Source organism: Urocampus carinirostris, chromosome 10, assembly GCF_059441175.1.
Source record: "Urocampus carinirostris isolate Australia breed hairy pipefish chromosome 10, RoL_Ucar_1.0, whole genome shotgun sequence".
In the NCBI taxonomy this organism is placed as follows: Eukaryota; Metazoa; Chordata; class Actinopteri; order Syngnathiformes; family Syngnathidae; genus Urocampus; species Urocampus carinirostris.
The window spans coordinates 28,310,021-28,331,259 of NC_142358.1; the positions used below are offsets into that span (position 1 = coordinate 28,310,021).

General features: G+C 39.1%; 1 protein-coding gene across 1 annotated transcript in view; it reads right to left on the reverse strand.

Annotated features, from left to right (window-relative positions):
- Window positions 1–21,239, reverse strand: part of LOC148358595 (alpha-2-macroglobulin-like protein 1) — a 29,129-nt gene that overhangs the window by 150 nt on the left and 7,740 nt on the right. Inside the window, exons 12-36 of the mRNA XM_088346331.1 lie at window positions 20,657–20,890; window positions 20,514–20,577; window positions 19,500–19,645; window positions 19,222–19,371; window positions 17,897–18,085; window positions 16,903–16,984; window positions 15,855–15,978; window positions 15,532–15,757; window positions 14,589–14,715; window positions 12,833–12,954; window positions 12,322–12,373; window positions 10,251–10,334; window positions 10,002–10,178; window positions 7,848–7,929; window positions 5,885–6,041; window positions 4,891–4,965; window positions 4,094–4,256; window positions 3,291–3,487; window positions 3,004–3,219; window positions 2,735–2,853; window positions 1,192–1,282; window positions 1,033–1,101; window positions 349–454; window positions 202–243; window positions 35–108 (exon numbers count right to left, since the gene is read on the reverse strand). Of these exons, the coding sequence (XP_088202457.1) occupies window positions 59–108; window positions 202–243; window positions 349–454; window positions 1,033–1,101; window positions 1,192–1,282; window positions 2,735–2,853; window positions 3,004–3,219; window positions 3,291–3,487; window positions 4,094–4,256; window positions 4,891–4,965; window positions 5,885–6,041; window positions 7,848–7,929; window positions 10,002–10,178; window positions 10,251–10,334; window positions 12,322–12,373; window positions 12,833–12,954; window positions 14,589–14,715; window positions 15,532–15,757; window positions 15,855–15,978; window positions 16,903–16,984; window positions 17,897–18,085; window positions 19,222–19,371; window positions 19,500–19,645; window positions 20,514–20,577; window positions 20,657–20,890 (3,144 nt within the window). The 3' untranslated portion in view covers window positions 35–58. The remainder of the gene's footprint in view (window positions 1–34; window positions 109–201; window positions 244–348; window positions 455–1,032; window positions 1,102–1,191; window positions 1,283–2,734; window positions 2,854–3,003; window positions 3,220–3,290; window positions 3,488–4,093; window positions 4,257–4,890; window positions 4,966–5,884; window positions 6,042–7,847; window positions 7,930–10,001; window positions 10,179–10,250; window positions 10,335–12,321; window positions 12,374–12,832; window positions 12,955–14,588; window positions 14,716–15,531; window positions 15,758–15,854; window positions 15,979–16,902; window positions 16,985–17,896; window positions 18,086–19,221; window positions 19,372–19,499; window positions 19,646–20,513; window positions 20,578–20,656; window positions 20,891–21,239) is intronic.

Genomic DNA, 21,239 nt, shown 5'->3' on the forward strand with positions numbered 1-21,239 from the left:
TCTATATATCTCACAAATAATAAAAAGAATGGACCCTTTGAGGTTAGCTGTGTTGTTTTCATACGGCCCTCAGCCCTTGCAGACCTCCAGGTCTAACAACAGTGTCTCCTATGGGTCACAACATGAAAACTGTTGTAAAGGCCTGTAACAGTAAAACCATTTCCACTTTTTCATACAAAAAAACAGATCTATATGACTTACTCTTTGCACAAGGAGATGTGTATGCTGTCACGGCCACATCAGCTGCAAATAAATGAAAGATGATGTTAAAGTTTGGAAGCTGCAGCAATTTGGATTTACATCGATGAAATATAGCAGATAGGGGAACAATTTAGCATAAGACTTTACTTGGCTGGTAGTAGTCATAGACTTTGATCACAGCTGCTTTCAAGTTCATGACGGACACTTCCTGCTCCAACTTCAAGCTGTAAGTAGCTTGCTCAGATTTCTTCAACTGTAAACCCAAAGAACATGTCACTGAAGTCAATAGTCTATGTCTATGTTCCATTCGACGTTGCCATTGTGTATACTGAATGTCAGAGTGTATAAATCTGCATGTATTATTTCTTAATAGATAGGTAATTACATTTTGAAATGTGTTATTTTCCACCAGATTTTTCTCGGTCATGCTCCCAGCTGCGGAGCAAGTGGCCAGAGTGTGTCACAGAGTGTCATCAGAAAGTTGTCATGGAAATTCAAATCATTGCAAATGGTCACAGATCCTGTTATAGAATGTTTTGTTCAAGAACAGCAAAAAAGTGCAGAAATAATCTCGAGGTTGAACAGGGTGGAGCATATTTCAAAAGTTCTGAGGAGGTCGAATTGATTTTCCCTGAAACTTCACGCTTGTGACCAATACCAGACAATTCTGGAGCTGTCATGGCACGAAATAACATATTTGGGTAGCAGTTTTACTCGGCAATGACTTTGAATTTTGTAAACATGTTAATTGTGAAGACATGTTTTGCAGATACAGCTGCTTAAAAAAGTTAGACCCAAAAAACGTTTTGATTATAGATACAAAATTCATACCCCATCCAAGTAGAAGTTGATGTAGCCTTCATCGATTTCCAAACGCTTTATTGAGGGGTCGCTGTTCAACTATATCACATCATACAGTAAACTACCATCAGAGGATTTCAAACCATAACAATGGGCATGATTTAAGTGCCTAGTAAATGTTGAACTCACAGCCTCCAGAGAGCTTTTTGCCAAGATATGTCCAGACAGAAGTTTAACGTTGATGATGACCATGTTAGTTTCTGCTCTCCTGCCCTGGTACCTGCAAACAAAATCAATTCTACATCATTATGGGAATGAAACAATCCCAAAAGCATTACCCAAACTGGCCCTCAATGTTATTATACAGATGTAATCTGCTAACAGTCTGTAACAATTGACCACCAGATGGTGCTGTAATTGGGTACTGCACCCAAAATATGAGTGTTCTTGTGTATTCACTTCCATTTAGTGACAGATAAACCCATTTCTTAAAGAGTAGTCTCTCCAGTTGATGTAGATTTTTCTCTACTGTGGAGAGTATATGACAATCATTTGTCATTGTTGTCTTGAGTGGACAACAGTCAGTGCCAGCCAGTCTTCTAAATTGCTTTCTGAGTCCGTTACAGCCCTCTGAGTCAATCGTCAAATTACTTTAGGGCCTTTGAAAAAGGTATCTATTGGGCTATGATTATTCCTAAACCTATATTCCGCTTCGGAAATTGCAGCCAAAAATGTGCACATTAGGCCCATATTAATTATATTATTGTATTTCCGAATGTGCTTATGTGAACAGTTAATAAAAAATCTGCATGAAAATATCAGGTTACAAACAATTCCACTTTGTCACAAATCCTGCACTAAGACCTCTCTCTCTCTCACTCTCTCTGTGTCTCTCTCTCTCTCTCTGTGTCTCTCTCTCTCTCTGTGTGTGTCTCTCTCTCTCTCTCTCTCTCTCTCTCTCTCTCTCTGTGTCTCTCTCTGTGTGTCTCTGTGTCTCTCTCTGTGTGTCTCTGTGTCTCTCTCTCTGTGTCTGTGTTTCTCTCTGTGTGTCTCTGTGTCTCTCTGTGTGTGTCTCTGTCTGTCTGTCTGTCTGTCTGTCTCTCTCTGTCTCTCTCTCTCTCTCTCTCTCTCTCTCTCTCTCTCTCTCTCTCTCTCTCTATCTCTCTCTCTCTCTCTCTCTCTCTCTCTCTCTCTCTCTCTCTCTCTCTCTCTCTCTCTCTCTCTCATCCACCCCAATCATCATTTAGTCACTTCCAGGTTCTAAATTGAACCTTAATCCTGGTTTGTCTTTAATTTCCTGAGGTTTTCCTTCCTTTCATGGCACACCCTTTCAATTGAAACACTCTGTCTGCTTGGCTCTGTGCTTGGTCCTTTGACCTACTTGTCACGTCGCAAGTATTATTCCATTATACCGAACCTTTGCCTGCCCTTCCAGATCACAAGTACCGCCTGATAAATCATCTCCTTTATTGCTTGGGTCTTCTGTATTACCTATCTTCTGGCGTTTTAGATACTGTTGCTTGCTGCCAATTTTTTCTAGAATGAACCCTGCCCGAGTAATAAACATTCTTGATTGATCTAATCTGTGTTTCTGCATTATGCTTCTGCTCCACCAAAAGTGGGTTCCTGATATATCTGATCAAACACTTGATGCACCAAATGGGCCATAACATAAATAAGTTGTGGCTCATTTCGTCTCAAGTGCTTGAAGAACTATCTGACACAGACGTACTTGGCATTAAAGGTGAGAGTAAGTGACGACTTGTTGGGGTCACACTTTGAGATGGTCTTGGCGGAGATGTTGAAGACAGAAAAGTCGGCAGGAGGGGGTATGTTGTAATGCATTGAGATCTGCAAAGAGACAGGACCTAATGACACTTGCCACTCACAAATACATCAGATTGGAAGTATACAGAAAATGTTCAAACTGTATTATAAGAAAGGTGATAATCACACGCTAAACGATGTAATGATTGATTTGTATGGCAAACTTTGTCATACCTGTGCCAGAACACAGCTCTGTCCCTGGGCTTTAACAGTGTATTCTCCAGGTAAGTCTGTCAACCTTTTTTCCTGATACAGGAGCCGATTGCCCTGGTGCACGATAAACACTTTGTCCTGCCCTCCCAGTGATGTCACGGTCACCTGAGTCCTGCCGTCAACGCTGTAAGTGATGGAGGCGTATTTGGCTAGTGCTTGAAGGGCCACGACAGTATCCTGGGGGTCACACCCGCACAGTTGGTAAGTCTGGTAGAACTTTTCCCCATTCTGCAGGTCACTTGACATACTTGTGTGGACGAGAAGCCTCCATAGGGATTTTGCTGCTGTGCCAGCCAGCGTACAATGCCGGAGCTGTAGCCCAGGTCAAAATCAGGCAGAGTCGGTCCAGAGATCAGCGCTAGAAGCACGTAGGATGTCATCTCCACCTCCAGGGAATTCAGTCCACTTCCAGGCGTCGCCTTCCGGCTCCAGTAGCGGGTTCCGTCTGTGCCGAGAAACAACTGTTCAATGTTGTGCTAACTGATGAGGGACAAAGCAGATTGTCATTTACTGTCATCCCTCGTTGTTTTGTGGGGTTGCGTTTCAAAAAGGACCAACCCAATGTAACAACCTATATTTTTTTTCAATTATAATACAGTCATGCGCAGATGTCGGTGTGGCAGGTGTTGGCGGCGACTCTGGACTCATGCATGGCCCTTTCTGAATATCTCCCTAGCTTCTGCGCGCGGACAACGCGCCGGCCTCTGGCCTAGCAACTGGCTTAAAACTAATGCGGACCAGGGGAACCCAAATATTTAATTAAGAAAGAGCATTGCAAAGGTCTGTGGCGGGTGTTGACGTTATGTGATTTCTGACCAGTTCTCTGAATGTCAAAGTAAAGAAATTCAATGAGACCTGAGTAAACGACGGAGTTAGTCAATCAGAATGTAAAACACAACACCTGATAAAGATCCATGAAGTAATGATACTATGAAAAGTGAACCGCGATATACCAAGGGATTACTGTAACCCCGGAAAACAATAACAGAAAAAGTGCGACACTAACAGTTATTTAACAAAAACAAGTTCAAGAAGTCATGTTTTGAGGTACCCTTCATCATTGATTGCTCATGCAGGTAGGTAATGAGTTTTCTCCTCATTTGCGCATCCTTCGCCAGGGTGAAAGTGTAGGACATCAGTGCTGTGGTGTACAAGTTGTCCTTCTGGTTGGCCGCAGCTTTAAGGCAGCCCAGGCACCTTTGGATCACAGGATCCTAACACCAAACACATTGGAGTGGAATGAAAACCTTAAAAGATTTGTGGCTGTCATTTTTACAGTAAGAGAGGAAGGTAAGAATGAGACCAATCCTGTCCTACAGAAATATGTATTTTTTCCATTATCAAACATTTTTGAAAAGCACCAGTGAGTCACTAGGGACCTTCAGATACTGGCATATGACTCCAGAGCAAATTTAGAGGGTCGAAAAAGTCCAAACTTTGGCGATAGAAAGCATCTTCCTCAGCCTTTTGGTGCTTTTGGGGGTCACAAGCTTTTTTCTACATAATGGCTTTTAGAGAAACTTAAAATAGATTTGTGCCTACATAATGTAGGTTGAAGCTGTTTTACGTATGTGTACAACTCAGACCGCAACATAATAAACGCGCAGGTAGACAAAAAGAAAAGGGGTGGGGATGCCGTTTAGCCAATGAAAATGCAGAACACAATACCCGATGATAGAGCATGGGATTACTGTCGTGAGATTTACAGTTACCGGATGCTAAAAAAATGTGCCATAACTAATAAATATATTCAGAAAAAAAACATTTTCGTACATTCACTCAGTGTTAATAATTACATGTTTAAACATGGTTAGTAGGTTGCAAAAAAAGGAGTTAAATTTGACTCACATTGATGTGGGTGTTGAGTTCCAAGAGGGCAGCAACGACGTAAGCCGTCAAAGACACGTCATCACTCACGCCTCCCTAGAGGAACATTAAATTGTGCAATCAGTTAACCTTCAGCTCACTACAAAAAATCAAAAAGTATGATCAACTTCATATGAATGTGAATATCCAGTATTTAACTAGCTTGGGCCTAATACCTATCACCAGTTTTAGACACCTTATTGTAAAAGTGATTAGTAATGGTAAGGCACTACTTTTTCCAAAATGTAACTAAGCTACTAACGTGATTACTCCATAGTAAAAGTAACTAGTTGCCAGGGGAAGTAAATATTTCCGTTACTTTAGAAAGAAGTTGTTGTACGTGAAATAATTTGTCATTTTCCGAGCAGAATTTGAGTCAGTTGAATAGAGAAGAACAAAGAAGTTGTTATATAACCTTGTCATTTATTGCACCTCACCAGTAATATATTTATCCTATACTTGAAGTGCAACAAAACAAACAGTAAACAACATTGTAAAATAACAATCAGCAATACATAATATAAAGTGAGTTTAATCAATTAAATCTAACTCTCCCAACCTGGTCAAGTAGACATAGCCTATTTTACTCATAACAAAATCTCTAGTCAGAAACTGTTGAAGTCGTATTTTTACACCACAAAAGTAAAAGGTTCAACAATCTAAAGTGTGTTTACCCAGTAGTGTGAAGTAAACAAATCAAACTCCTACAACAGGTCATGTAGAAATCGGCAACTGCACTTCAAATATTTTGTTCACTACAAAAGTCAAAAATAAAACAATATAAAGTGACTATCCAATCCCCTTAACTCAATCCCTTCTTTAAACGTAAGTAACGATAACGGCGTTGTAACAGTGGGAAAAATAATTAGTTCCATTACCCCGTAAATGAAAAATAACATTTTTATGTAACAGTGTTATTTTTAAAAGCGTTTTTACCAACACTGCTCATCACCCCATCCATCCGTGTATCCATCACCTTCATGTCATTGTGGAAGAGTTTCCCCACAGATCTGATGCAGCCGTCACGTCCCTGATTTGAGTATAACCACTTCTTGGCCTCTGCGATGTGATTGGGATCTACGAAGATGTAGGGCCGGGCTCCGCCAAAAGACTTCATCACAAAGGCGGTCAGCCTGGAAGACCGCAGGCATATATTTTTGAGAAAAAAAAAATCAAAGTTGTTGTTAATGTAGGGCCTAAGGAGGGATGACTCCAAATAATTGTGGTATTACCGCCCGTGCGCATGCGGGGTGGTGATAATGTTTTTGTTTGGGATCTAATTATCTATATTTGTTTTTCTGTTTGTGTATCTGTCCACCCAAGAAAAGAGGGGAGGAGTTATGAAATGACCACAATGCTTCACAGGCAGTCACCCTAGATGTGAGAAATGCAAAAAAAAAAAGTTTTTTCGTTCTTTTCTGACTCAGCTCTTTCCCAGAAAGACATTTCACTTCTCCGAGGCCAGATCAAGTGTGGCCAGGATCACAGTTTTTCACTAGCAATCTAGTCCAAAAAACGGACTCTGCACTTTTAGTTTTGCTTACTCAGAAGTTTTTCCAGAAAGACATTTGCCTCTTCCAGGCTAGCACGGCATTCAATTGCAACACAATGTTCAACAAAGACTTCGAATAGTTGACCTACAGTACATGTTAAAAAATTTGCCCCCAAAAAGTCGAGTCAGCGATTTTGGTGGTTATGTTGACTCAGCATTATTTGTTTTTATCTGGACTCAGTCTTACTCTTTGGGGTTTCCGTTCTCATGTGCCAATGATCCTGCCCAAAAACGGAAATGCCACCAGAAAACAGTTTCATGTCTCAAAGCTGGTAATCTTATGGCTCACAGCCATTATAATTATGGCTTGCTATCAATTCAGTGAAAAGGTTAACTCCACAGTAGTTTTAATTGTGTCACTTAAAACTAAATGATATATATTCTTGGGTATCCAATGTTAATCTGCCCTTTAATAAAAAGAAAAAACTAAGACTAAAATCATTTTTGAAGACAAAAATAATGGAGTTTACCAGATGAGACTGGACGAAAATCTACTGACATTTTAGTTTGATAATGAAGGAAAGGCAAATATCACGTGTGTTCGAATCCTGTCTTCTTCCTGTCTTCTAATTCGACCTAATGACGTTGTGCGCCATGAAAATGATTAGTTTAACTCGTATCAGACCATGAAAAAATAATCAATTATATATAATGATAAATCATATGAAAATGTTCTTTTTATTTTTTTCATGAATCGAATGTTTGCAATAAAAGAAGTGCAAAAATTCAAAAAAATATGACATAATAAGGTCAGAAAATGGATAAGGGACGTTTTCAAATAATAACAACAATCTGTTAACCAAGTGGATCATTACTGAACAAAAAAAGTGAAGGGGTTTTTAATTATTAAACTGTGAACAACAAAGTGTTGTAAAAATATGAAATAAATTAAGTTAAAAAAAATAGACGAAAGTAAAAAAAACCTGACTAAATAAAAATTGGATAGGTTTGAATAAATGTGATAATTGTCTGAAAATTGTTAAGAAAACAATGTACTAAAATTGAAATTCAATTTGAAAATGGCTTCTTTTACATTTGAGTAAAGAATAAAACAGTGCATGTTAATGTGTGAAATACTTCAACTCTTTAAAGGAACAGCGTGCAATATTTGACCAGGCATTAAATAATAAACACGTTCTCTTTCACATTAATATTAGTTTTCAAAAACTTAAAAAATTACATTTCTCCTGATAAAAGGTTATTGCTTATTTCTGTTTACACTTGTAAAATCGTTTTTTTTAGATTGTCGATTTGATTAACGTTCCCTTTCTAGTAAAAGTTTACAGACAGTATAAAATTGCAATCTTTTGAATGAGAAACAAGTTTGTTATCAGTTGTTTTTCTTTGATTCAATAAAGCACGACAAACCGATAGTTTTGCTACTGACCAGGTGTTGCCAGAGTTGTCTCTGTTGCCGAAAGCGCTGTAGGAGCCATCGTCATGCTTGTACAAGAGCTCCCTTTGATATCCTGCAATGCATTTAAAAGAAATTTTACAACAGGAATATGCCAATGAGTTGACCTATGTTATGAAACTTCGCATCTAAATTCTGACTACTGCTCCAAAAAACTAAATATTTCAACTATGATGGCTATGCAATAAATATGTTAAAGAGAGTTAACATCAAGAAGTTCTAGGTCTACTATGTCTTTGTGCGTAAAAAAAACTGCTCCAACGATGGCATTAGATTTCTATTCATCTATCCATTATCAGCCCAGCTTATCCTCACGAGGGTTGCTGGGGAGTCCATCCCAGTTATCTTCGGGCAGCAGGGTTGGGTAGGGTTAATTTAACTAGATTACTTTCAATTACTTTTGGATGACTCCAATACCAAATATGCTAATAAAAGACAAAAAAAACTAAAATGATGACTCACAACACGTGGTAAGCTTTCTCTCCTGTCTTTGATCTCTTTGATCTCCGGCAAAACTAACATAAAATGCGACAGAAACAAAATGAAAATAAATCCAAACAGCTTGCCAACATCATTTTTGCCGTTCCATGTGTTCTGTTACTCTCCAAGCCTGCACAAAATGTAGTCATTTTATTCATATTTAGTTTATTTTGTTTTTTATTAGCATATTTGGTATTGGAGTAATCCAAACGTAATTGAAAGTAATCAAGTTAAAGTAACCCTACCCAACCCTGTGGGGCAGTGGGCAGGGGACACCCTGAACTGGTTGCCAGCCAGACACAGACAATTCAATTGCTCATTCACACCTAGGGACAATTTGGACCCGCCAACCAACCTAACATGCATGTTTTTGGAATGTGAGTGCACAGGGGAAACCCATACAGACACGTGGAGAACATGCAAACTACACACGGAGGGCTGCGGTAGCTGGACTCGAACCCAGAACCTCTGCACCGTGGGGCTGTGCGCTAACCACCCTGCATTAGATTTCCGTTTTGGTAAAAGTTTGCCAGTTCTGGTTTTGAATAAACACATTGTTTTAGTTTTTGTTAATACGCTGCCGGGCCGATAGAAGATTTTATTGAACTGCTTGGAGTGATCAGTATTCGGAAGCTGCAGTATCTAATTTGGCCACAAGAGGGCATTAGAGATCGTACCAAAACAGACCATACAAAAGCAGATCTTTATTGATTTTGTCGGTATGTATTGAGGGTACCTTGATACAAACTTAGCTAAAGACACCGGCGAAGGCCTAATGTACAACTGTACACATTTTTCACGAAAATGGATTAAGCTGTTTCCGAGCTTTTAAGTCACATACATGCACACACAACCACTAATCAGGATTTTTCTATAAGTAGACAGATCAAATCTGGAGTCAGCTAGAGTTTCGCACATAAAAATAGAGTGTGCTTTTGTAGACCTATTGCACATGAAGTATATCAGCTTTTATTATAAATGGATATCTTCAATGCAAACTACAATTTCAAAAAAATGCCAGAAACTTTAAGCAAAATAACAAAGTTCAGTCTGATGTCAAGATACCAGGAGACCAAGATGTAAGCAGAAAACTGAAATTGCGGTTTACTGTCGACCTTTACAACAGCTTATAAAAACGGTCTGAAACTTTGAGAATTGGCTGATAACACAAATTGCGGTTTCCTGTTGACCTATACAAGGTATAGATATCTTACTTCAAAATGTCATAGACAGACTACTGCTAAGATTATCCAATTGAAGACTTGGTATGCAGTGGTGGTATGCAGAATATATTCTGCCAATTGAAAATTCTCGAGAAGCAGTTCATCTCCAGCCTCTTAATTTACCAACATTTTCCTCACCCGAAATTCAACGAACACGCGGAGGAGAAGATCGAATCCACGATCCTTCTTCATTTTTTAATGTCAAAAAGTTGGCATGTACGGTTCTATATTGACCATTAAAATGACACTTTAATTAGAATTTAAAAACTGTTTTTCTGGTCACAAGAAAATCAAAAGCAGGTAAAGTACAAAAGTTAACTTTCCCAGCAGTTCCAATGATGAAAGTTAAGGGCCTATCTGTATTCATTATTTGATCAGTATTTTTCCTAGAGCCCTTTTTCGAAGTCGAAAATAAACAACTCACCACTCTCGAGGAAGCCCTTGGCCCTAGCCAGAATCTCATCAGTAAGCTGAGATGTGCTCTTAAGATAGTCGAGAATGAAGATGTTGGGAGCAAAGAGCAACATGTTCTGCTCGCCGCATCCGTATGGCATCGCCAGGAGCTTGTCCAGGTTTTTCATGGCTCGGCCCATCAAGTCACCTTCAGTTAAATAATCTCATGAGAGGAGGGGGTCTATGAAAAAAAGGTTTTCAAAAATTAAGGTATTTTTACCAAGTACGGAGACTGTGGCCCTGACAGATCCAGCCACATACTTCTGAGGCAACTCAAGCGAGATTTTCTTTTCCGCTGGTCCATCTGGCAACATAAAAGTGTGTAAAATGTCATAGATGTACTCGCTATGATTCAGGGTTTGTGGGCCCCTCAAGAAGATTTTATTAAGATATATATCATGTGACATTGCCGCTATTAAGCAAGGCACCCAGCCCTTGCAAACGTGCATCTAATTCTGGACATTAGGGTTACGTCACGGTTGCCATGGCGCCCAATTGGTCCCGCCCGTGTAGCGCCAGCTGCGGCTCATTAACAGATTGGCTTTACGTCTTTTTAAGCTCAGTGCGCTCTCCCTTACTTTGTCAGTCCGTCAATGAACCTCTGCCTCGCAAGACGTGGGTTCTGACTGTTTTCCTGTTGGTATTCCCAGTCCGGTATTGTTCCAGTTTATTTTGGTCCCTTTTGATATCGGTTTCCAGTTCCGTTCCCGTCTATTTGTGTCCTCTTTATTATTCTCTCCAGTTTTCGTTCCCGTCTTGTTTGTCCTGTTTATTTTCGATATCCTGTTTCATTATCTATCCTGTCTGTCTGTCCCGTCCTGTCTGGTATCGACCCCATCTGTCCGATATCAACTCGGGCAATTGGAATCGATGTCGTCGGTCTCTGGTTTCTTGTCTTTCCACTCCAGACCGCTGTCTAACGTGCATGACTTCCCATTTCCCTTAGAATAAAAGGCTTGTGTGAGAACCTCACGCGTTTGGGTCCTGATCCAGTTCTGGTTCCTGACAGGTTAGGCAGATCGATGCAAATATCAACACTTCTTATTCCAAGCAAGTACCAGGATCAAAACTTTGCTTCTCGACCAATTTCTTCAAAGAACTGATTCTCTGTGCAGACATGGCTAGTCCCGCCCCTGACCCTTTCTCTCTCGCCCAGTGCCCTCTGCTACCCACTGAGTCTATGCCTGAATGAGTGACTGAAGGGCAAACTTATATCCCCTTTCCCTTCCTGGTTGCATTCGGCCTGCCTGGCAGAGGGAAGGGGAATTGGAGTATGAATTAGCAGCCATAGACCGGGACCCGGTAACTAAAATTCATAGAGGCAAGAAGAAGCGCAGGGTGGTGTGGACTTTTAAAGTGGTCTGCTACTGTGGTTACAACACAACTTTACATAAACACGTTAAAGAATCGTTGCAACCAAATATGTTAACATGTTACTGTTTATGAACAAAAACATGTTTGTTTGTGCACCAAATGTCACTTGGATTCACTACTGACTTTTTTCTTGGAAACAATGTACAACGAACGGTATTTTAATCATGTTTGTATTGTTTGTATTCCCATTGCCATGCTCCTGTTGTTGGTTTGTTTCTCTTGACTTTTGTTCTGAAACAGTCCTAATGGGAATATTTGCAGTATGTTTATTTTCCAAACTTTGTTGTAGATATCTTTCATAAAACAGAAAACCCTTTTGTTGTCTAAAATTTGTTGCTGTTAGCATAGTTATAAGCTAACTCAACCATCATGACATTGCTAAAATGAATGGGTTTTGGATCAGTATTTAATCATACTACTCTGTGTTTACTTGGATTGAATCAATACTGAAATCCTAAGTACTACCCACCCCTACCGGACACTTCGAACTGCCCCCTGAAGGGGCGTAATCCTTTATCTGCCATGAGATCCCGGGTCACGGGTGTGCTGTCGCCATGTTGTTTACACAAAAAATAATATCTCATGTTGACTTTGCGATGATTATCCAATAAACCGTAATTCCAACCAATGAAAGGAGAGTCTTTCATTGCTTTTTCAACATTCTTATCTGGAAGAGATCGGATCAACTCCCGCCAAGCCTTTAAAGATAGAGTTCAACTGGAAACTAAATTTTGACTTTCAAAAGACTACTTATGTGGTTGTTCACAGGTGTTTTGGGGATTGTGCTTTAGAAATAAGACCATTCACACAAAAAACTCATTTAAACAAAGTATATAAAAACATTGTTGAAATGTCAAAATCAGGAGCTCCAAAACTGCTAAAAATAGATTTTGCTAAGTAATTGTTTAAACACAAACCTGCAGGACAGAGAAGTGCATTATGACTGACTGACTGAGGCGTTCCTTCAGCCTACAAGAACAAAAACAGGACAAAACGTTAACAAATTGAATTAACAACTTGACACCACAAGCCGAAAGTAAAACTAGGAATCCCAATGAAAGATTTTGAATGAGTGCGTTAAACATTTGAAGGTATTTGTGACAAGAAAGCTAAGAAATTCAGCAAACAATTCCAATAGAACCAGGGGAGGAGCATAAATATAAGCCTACAACTAAAAAGAGGGTTTTATTCCCTTCTAAGATAAAAGCTTGATATAGTGTTACAAATAAAAAATGCAAATTGTCAAATACCCCCCTCCCTGTTCCCTGAGTCTAGCCACTCCACCTCATTGAGATGCCATGTCTAACAATGTGTCACACCGTTGACATCAATGACAGTAAAAAACAATTTTAATTATCATCGTAAATGAGAGTCTTTGAAATGACAAGTACGTATGCTGACAGTTTGTCTCATGCGACAAGGACTGACCTCCACCAGCAGGGTGCGGACCACAGTGTCAATCCGGCCGACGGTCGGGACAGTAGCCAACTCCTTGCCGCATCGCAAATTGGTCCTCAGAGCCTCTGCGCTCACCTTCACATCCATTTTTCCTAAGTACAAATAAACACTGTTTAGTCCAGCTTTTATTGAAATTTACCACAACTTTCTACACAATTTTGAAGTGTATCATTGCACGAGAATAGAGTATTGATTGGTTTTGAAATCGAGGAATTATGACCAATGTAATAAAACAATTACAAGAATTATATGTATAGTTTAAAAATCACCCAATATCCAATGATGATAAAAAATAAATCAGGGTTTGTGCGGGTGCTAGATCTCATTAAAAAAGCTTTAAATGTAATGTTGTGTTTCAAGGTTTGAAAAGTACTTGAATTTTGTTGTGAGGTGTTTGTAAACGCTTAATATTGATGCCATGTTTCTCAAGCGTACTTAAAAATGACGCTGACACTGCTGTCTGGTAGGGCTGCGCATCGAAAACCGGTTCTAATTTAGAACTGGTTCCGCAGTTAAACGATTCATTGGAATCCGTAGTAAAACTCCCTTTCGGTTGCACTATCGATCCCGCGGGTTGTGGTGGGAACATGGCAGATGAACGAACCCCAATGCAGGGTCAGGTGACGTCGATCCACGTGCTATTTGTTGTCGTTGCTGGGCCAATCATATCAGCTGCAGAGATGCTGTATTTTACTCAAAAAGACGATGCAGGAGTATGCCATACATGCAAAAAAACCATCTTGGCGAAATGGGGTAATGCCACCAAAATACTAAAACACCTAGCTGGCCAATATGGCATTAAACTGAAAGGATGCACTGTGTTTGAGGTGCTCCGACAACACGAGGACAGTGTAGCCACAGCAGGTAAACAACCTAACTAGCCTGCTTACGGTTAGATAGCTACGTTAGCCAGGTTTTTAAATTATTTTTATATCAATAAAACCATTTGTACTATATCTAAATTCACATAGCACTTATTTTTCCACAGTGGGAATGATGAGAGAATCGATAAGGAATTGGATCGATAAGCAGGGATCGATAAGGAATCTGAATCACTAAAACCTTATCAACACACAGCCCTACTCTCTGGTGGCTTAGCTTCCCCATTGCATTTCTTCTTCCCTCGTAATTAACGGCAGCTGACATTAGTTCGGACAGCATCGACCGAGATTACAGGTGCATGCTTCACCTTACAACAGCTCAAAAACCAACTATGAAATGTGTATCACTATCAACTGTATTTTTTATCAATTATGGACATTTTGTATGGACCATACATAAAAATAAAAGCAGAGTTTCCCAGTGGTAAATTATAACGGGAAGAATTTCCTGCCTCTGAAAACGTAAACTACATAGTATCGTAATTTTACCCAACACCTATATGGGGAAAGATTTGACACAAAAATATTTACACACATATTTTTCAGATCTAAAAATACACTCGCATCTTTACTCAAGATCTAAAAATCATATGTCTTGATAAATCCATACACAATATTAAAAATTGCATATTGGAATCACAGATGGATCTGCAAAATACATGATTTCACCAGATTTCTTCTTCTAATGATACTCTAAGTTTGAAAAACTGGCATTAAAAGTTTCAATAAAGTGCTAAAATTTTGCCATGAATAAGGTGTAAAAACCATGTATTCACATAGAATCACAGCTAACGAGCATAGTGATATGCAAGTGATACGCATAAGGAAATATTTTTTTTTTTTACCAAGTTTAGTTGGAGTGACAATCCAGGAGAAGGTTTTGCTCTCCTCACTGCATACACACATGCTGTATTGGCATCTGTCACAGTTTTTGAAGGTGTACATGTCAGATCCAGCCAGTGTGATTTTTACCTGCAAACAAACACAATGATAAATACAACAATAAATACAAAAATATGATTGGATTTTGCGTGGGTTTTCTCCAGGCACTGCGGTTTCCTCCCACATTCCAAAAACATGCTTGTCAGGTTAATTGGCGGGTCATAATTGTCCCTAGGTGTAAATGAGCGAATTAATTGTCTGTCTCTGTGTGCTTTGAGACTGGCTGGCAACCAGTTCAGGGTGTCCCCTGTCCACTGCCCGAAGATAGCTGGAATGGGCACCACTCCCCCCACGGCCCTACTGAGGATAAGCAGTGCAGATAATGGATGAATGGATGGGTGGATGGATGTTTAACACAGTTGGTTTTCTGATCCTGTGTTTAAGGTTTTCAACCTAAACACTGCTAACTCTCTGATAAATCCCTTTTAATTACTGTCAACCCGGAATCTCATCACACCAACCTTGAATTCCAATGAAAAATAAAAAAGAGAATAAGACTGAATTGTTCCTTGCGTGACCAAAACTCTTGCAAGTTGGAGTGCAAACTGAGAACAAAATCAAACCAAACAACTTGTCAATGATTCCCCCACTCCCCCAAGGACACTGACAATTTTTTTGTAACCCAATACGGCACATTGTTTTTTCTGGAGGTGACAGTTTGGACATTTGGTTGGACACAATTGTATATTGACATTAAATCTCCATTGGGACATCAGAGTAATAAAACACTGGAGCAAACCCTGTAGAGGTACTATGGACGAAAATAGTGACCCAGAACCAAAATGCTAGTTCCATAAAACAAACACTCATTACAGACTTTGATATTATTTTTGTTTTAAAGCGTACTTTGATGCATTTGGAGAGATAGTTGAAGACAGTGGCTTTGAGAGTGAAGGCTTCCCCACGGACGACGGAGTAGGGCATTGTGAGACTGACGAAGAAGGGCTGGAAGGCCGTCAGCGCAGTTGTGGGTGCAACACCGAAACCAACTGGGGAAATGCAAAAAGCATCAGCTGCCCACTTGGTGATGGTATCCGGCATCGTCTTCTCCACATTCGCGATACCCGTGTTGCTACAAACACACATACACACATGCGTGTCAGGACAATGAACAGCTCAAACAAAAAAATGGTAAATCAGTGTTTAGGTTAAGTTTTAATTATGCTTACCCAACAGGAACCAGGTCCCATATCCATGTTTCTGGAAAGAATGTCCGAACGGTCTCTTCTTGGTCATCTACACTTTGTTCTGCAAGATCAGCGCTTGGTGCAGCAAACAAACTTTCAGCACTACCTTCAGGACATATTACAGATAGTTTTTGTTTGAAAAAATAAAATTCACACAAGTATATCCTATTCCATAAACAAATTTAACTTGAACTTTTTCTACCGGAAATCCTGGATTTTTTTGAAGGTGAAGGAATGAATCAGTATGTATTGAAATACACAACTGCCCCTATTTAGTCATGATTGTGCATTTTCTTCTTTTTCATTTATATATTTGTAATCATGTAACTCGAAATGTGTTTTACTTTATGTTTAGAAGTGGCCTATAGGTCTATAATTTTACTCCTTTGAGTGGAATACACGAGGGGGACAGGACACATCAATTTCAGGGTCATAAGATCAAGAATGCCAGTGCAGAAGTCCATATTAAATAAAGTTCAGCTTTCACTGTTACTAAAAAAACAATTGAGTTGTGCATGCAAATGTTGAGTGGTTTGAGTATGATTTCCATTAGACTGACAAGTAGAACAGTAGAAACTGTAGGACCTCTTTAGTGATTCACGTTTAACTTTAAAATAGATTTACAATAGGCTTATGGACTTCCCTTTTTGTATAATAATGATAGTAAACCACCTCGGTTTTCACATTTGTGAATTACTACAGTCATTGCACATGGCTCATTTATGCCCAGGATATTCTGTAATAAAACTTTTAAAGGGACTGCTCATCTCTAGCTCTTATTTTGTCCGACCACTCGTCTGTGGCCAAATTCAAAACAAACATTCGTAGAAATAAAAGCCTGTCCCTCAACACCAACTTGCAAAGCAAGTCAGATAATTTCCAACTCTGCAGGAGGAAAAAAAATCCCCATGAATCCAACAGCTGATAGGCTCCAGATTTAATGTTAAAACAGTGGAACTTGGTCAGAAAAGATTAGAAAAAAATAATGAGCAATCAAATATTACGGCAGAGTTTCAACACAAGGTACAACAATTACCTTTAAATAAATGTCGATATTGGCAGATGAAGGGTTTCCTCACATCAGAATTTGTCACCAACTTGACTCCAATCTCCTGAAATGGACAACATTTATTGATAAGCCAATCACACTAGATGCTTGATTGGTTTTATTCAATGAATGTGGAAAAAAAAAATTCCCCCATGAATAGATGAAATGTATGTACTATTCATTTTTTGAACACAGTTCCAATTTTTCGCAATGGACTCTAATTACTCGCCAGTTTTTCAATTTACATTTTTTAATACTGGAAATAATTTTATTCTTAAGATGCAATGGTGTTTTATACTTATTGATTTATACATCCCTATCTTCTCTACACACAGAATAAGTATGATACTAACTAAAGTTGTCAATGCATGATTTTATCTAACACACACAAATGTGTCACTTTTAAAACAAAAAGGTCTCCATTATTTTACCTTTTATTTTGACTTTATCACAACTCTGCAAAGGCAGTCTACAAACATTTAGCTATATTTGTCACAATCTTGCACTCTGAATTCTGTTTCTCTGTTCTCTGCTTGATTTTCCCACATTTTATCCTCCCATCACAACTTTTCCTCTTTCCTTTTTCAGTACTCTCTCCCCTTTGTTCCTTGCTAGTTTGTTGTCATTCTCGTCACGTTACAAACACAATGTCACTGAACCAAACCCTTGCCCGAAATCCGAGTACCGCCTGATGAACCATTGGACCATCGACTTTGCTGCTTGGACATACTGGATCACCGAACCTTTTGACTGTCTATTGGATTGCATTTGATTGTCTCTGATGATCTGGTTACTGTTGCCTCGCTGCCTGCCTCTCCATGTACAGAATCCTGCCCTGATAAAGGACTACCAATTTATTATACTTATCTGTGCTTCCTCACCATTCCCAGTGAGCTCAAGAAAATATTAATATTTAAAACAGGCACGTACCCTAAAATGAACTCGATCTATGATCGAGTCAAGTCTGAAGTCTTACTTTGAAAATGCTGTAAACATCATCTTTCTGAGTGACCGGCCAAAAGAAAGCTGAACGCTTGCTCCGACGTGGCATCAAAACTCCCTCTTCAATGAATGGGACAGGGCCAGGAAAGCAACGAAAATGCTCAGAATCTTCAATATCGTAAGCATATCCCGACAGCTTCTGCAGAGGCAGCTGACCATAAACCTGCAAACAACATGAAATCAATGAAGTCAAATTGTCTCGTGGAGCGGTTTTATAAATAAATAATCCCATGGTACTGTAATTTGATATTGTGTGCATTTACTGCTTAGACTTCAGAAACACCAAAACAGAACTTAACACTGGAGGGGAAACAAATGTAGCATGACAGGTACTTTGCAGAATTTGTCACTTTTTAACTCAATACTGCCACTTCTGGCCTACAGCTAAACTGCAACCCCTGTTGCATACTGCCACGTCACTCATTTCATCCTCAGGAAACTGTCAAATTTGACCAAAATACAGACCTCATGATCAGATAAAAACTGATAGGGGAGTAGTAAAAAATAAGGATACATTGCTGGAGAACAAATCATACGCTATATTAAAAGCTTTGAGGGGACATTGTTTATTGTTTGGTGCCTCCTAGTGGTAAATGAAAACTTCATTCAATGAAAAACATAAAACAAAATTGATTAGAATTATAATCAAAAATATACAAACTACCATATAATTGTGCATATTTGAAAATATCCATAGGCTGAGAAATGTGCATTTATTTGACATAACATGAGCATCACCTAAATGTCTACCATCTTGCTGCTATGGGTACCCAAAAACTTCAAAACGTTGGACAAAATATGTGAAGTAAAATAATGCCTTTTGGTTGCTTTGAGTTTCCGTAATTTGTGTTCTTCCTTGTGCTTTTGAGAAACAAAATAAGAAGTAAAACGGTGCCTTTTGGTTGCTTTGAGTCTCCATAGTTTGTATTTTTCCTTGTGCTTACAGTAAGACAACGACAGTGACATCTTAAAGTCAAATAATACACACTGTCCCTTTAACATACATATTTTAAATCTAATGGATTTTTGGGCCACAGCTGGTGCAGTTGAAATTTGACAGCACTATTTTAATCCTTCTAAATGGTGAAAGTGACATATACAGTAATATAGAGCCATTTTTGGGGTGCATATAAATACCACGTATCTCAATTTTTCCTACTGCAAAAAAACCTTTAAAAGGCACCATTAAAATAGATGTTTTTTTCATTGTATCAACTTCCAACAACTCATTGTATCAATGAGGTAATTTGATCATATTCATATGTCCTACCCAGTGTTACATTCTTGTTGTAATCTTACATATTCAACATTGAGTTCCTTCTCTGCCTGCAGCAATAGGACGCTCTGGTCAATGGCTCGGACAGAGCACAAAGAACCGGGCTGAGCCTGCAGTTTCAAAGTGGTTTGCTCTGCTGGAAGCTGCTTGAGGGACGAGAACTTCAGGGATACCTGTACGGAAGGCAACAGTTGGCCAGTGGCCATGGATTCAAGTTTACATATGATTTGTTCTTTAAAAAATGAATAAAACTCAATATAGAGTACATTGGTTTATGTAAGTAAAAAGCAGCTGGTATGACCTTGTTCTTGAGACACAGCTGGATGGGGAAGTCCTGGCTGTCTGCCACTGCTTCGCCACCAGGCAGCACGGTGTAAACTACTACTTGAGCGTAGGGTGCCAGGTCCATCACGCGATGTAAAGGTATGGTCAACTCTCCTTTGTTCTCTGACAGAAGTAGAAGCAAGATGTTACATGTTGTGAAATTAGTCTTAAATTGTCTCAAGCCGGTAAGGCAATCATGTCAAACATAAAGACTGGATGGATGATTAGATCTGGCCTCCCATAAATTTCTGATTATGTCAAAAAAGAAGCAATTGTCTAGATCGTTTCTTTCAAAAGGTTTGATGTTTTTTATAAATAAATGCAAACCAAATGCTCACTCCGGCCGCTAGAGGGCATTCAATGAGTTTCCCTTGAAATTTGTCTGGTGTGGTGAGTAGATTCAGGTGTAAAACTGTGTTGACTCAACCGTTAAAATAAACCAATTAACACATTCAATGCTAAACATAAATGTTTAGCCGTTGTTTGTGAATAAACATGTTATGCTCAGAAAAGATTCCTTGTCAGCCGTGATTATAAAATGTAGTGTGGGCTACTATAGAATTAAAAAGCTTAATACCGAAAAACCAAGCTAATATGTTTTTTGATTATTTTTTTGTGATCCGGCCCACATCGAAATAAAAAGTCTGGTTCTGGTGCCAGATCCAAACAGAGTCTGACATCCCTGAGGTAAAGAAAAATTACAATTTAAAAGTTTTACTGAAATGTTTGACACTTTAAGGGAAACTATGTATTATGTGATGACTAAATGTGGTGTGTTGTATAGTGCAAGCATAAACAAGTTCTAAAAAACATAAGGAAATATACAAACAATGGTGACCGGGTACCACGTTGGAAACCTCCGCTTTAGATAATACACGCTGTCCCTTTATTGTGGCCTTTTGAGGAAGAAGATAAATCCCTGAATATTTTTTTTTAATGAAAAAAAATTGTGTAATGGACGAATGAATAAGGTCAAAAGAATTAAGATTACCTCCAACCGTTGTTACAAACACTGATATACTGTCATGCTGCACAATTGCTCCTTTGGACATCACCTACGAAGTACACATGGAATCAAAGTGGGCGCCTAAAAACCGTTAGTTCAGTCGACTCGGAACACTCTGCTGAATTTACCATGTAAAAAAAATTCAAAGTCCTCTGTCCCATCTTGAGCTCCTCTCCCTGGATGATGTAACTAGCTCGAATCATGGCTTGTCCGTGGCAGGCAATTTTCTCGCTGACCGGCGTGATCTTCAAAAAACTACTGCTCTTGGAGTAGAAGACAGAAAGGTAATGGTAGGCGTTTCTGTACTCCGGTTTCCGTACGTCTGGGACAAATGTGTTGTCTTGCTTCTGTTGGGACTTGGCCTGTTTACACAAAAAAATGAAAACGCGGTCAAATAGTAATATTGGTGTTACTTTTAGCAAGTCCCAGACAAAAAAGATCTGTCATACCTGTATAAGATTTTAGGTGTTTGTACATGAGTGGTATGGCAAAACTCTTCCCTCTGTAAAAGGGGTATGACCAATTCAAAGAGCGGCTGACTAAATAATGTATAAACATACTGTATATTGGAATAAAATAAAATGTAAATATTTGGGTTCAAAACTGGGGTAATACAGCTCTCCAGCAGGTTTTTAGACTATTCACAGAGTATACCGTGGTGTTTGGATAACCTCCTATGATATGTTTGTGTTGAAGCTCTTCTTCGATCTG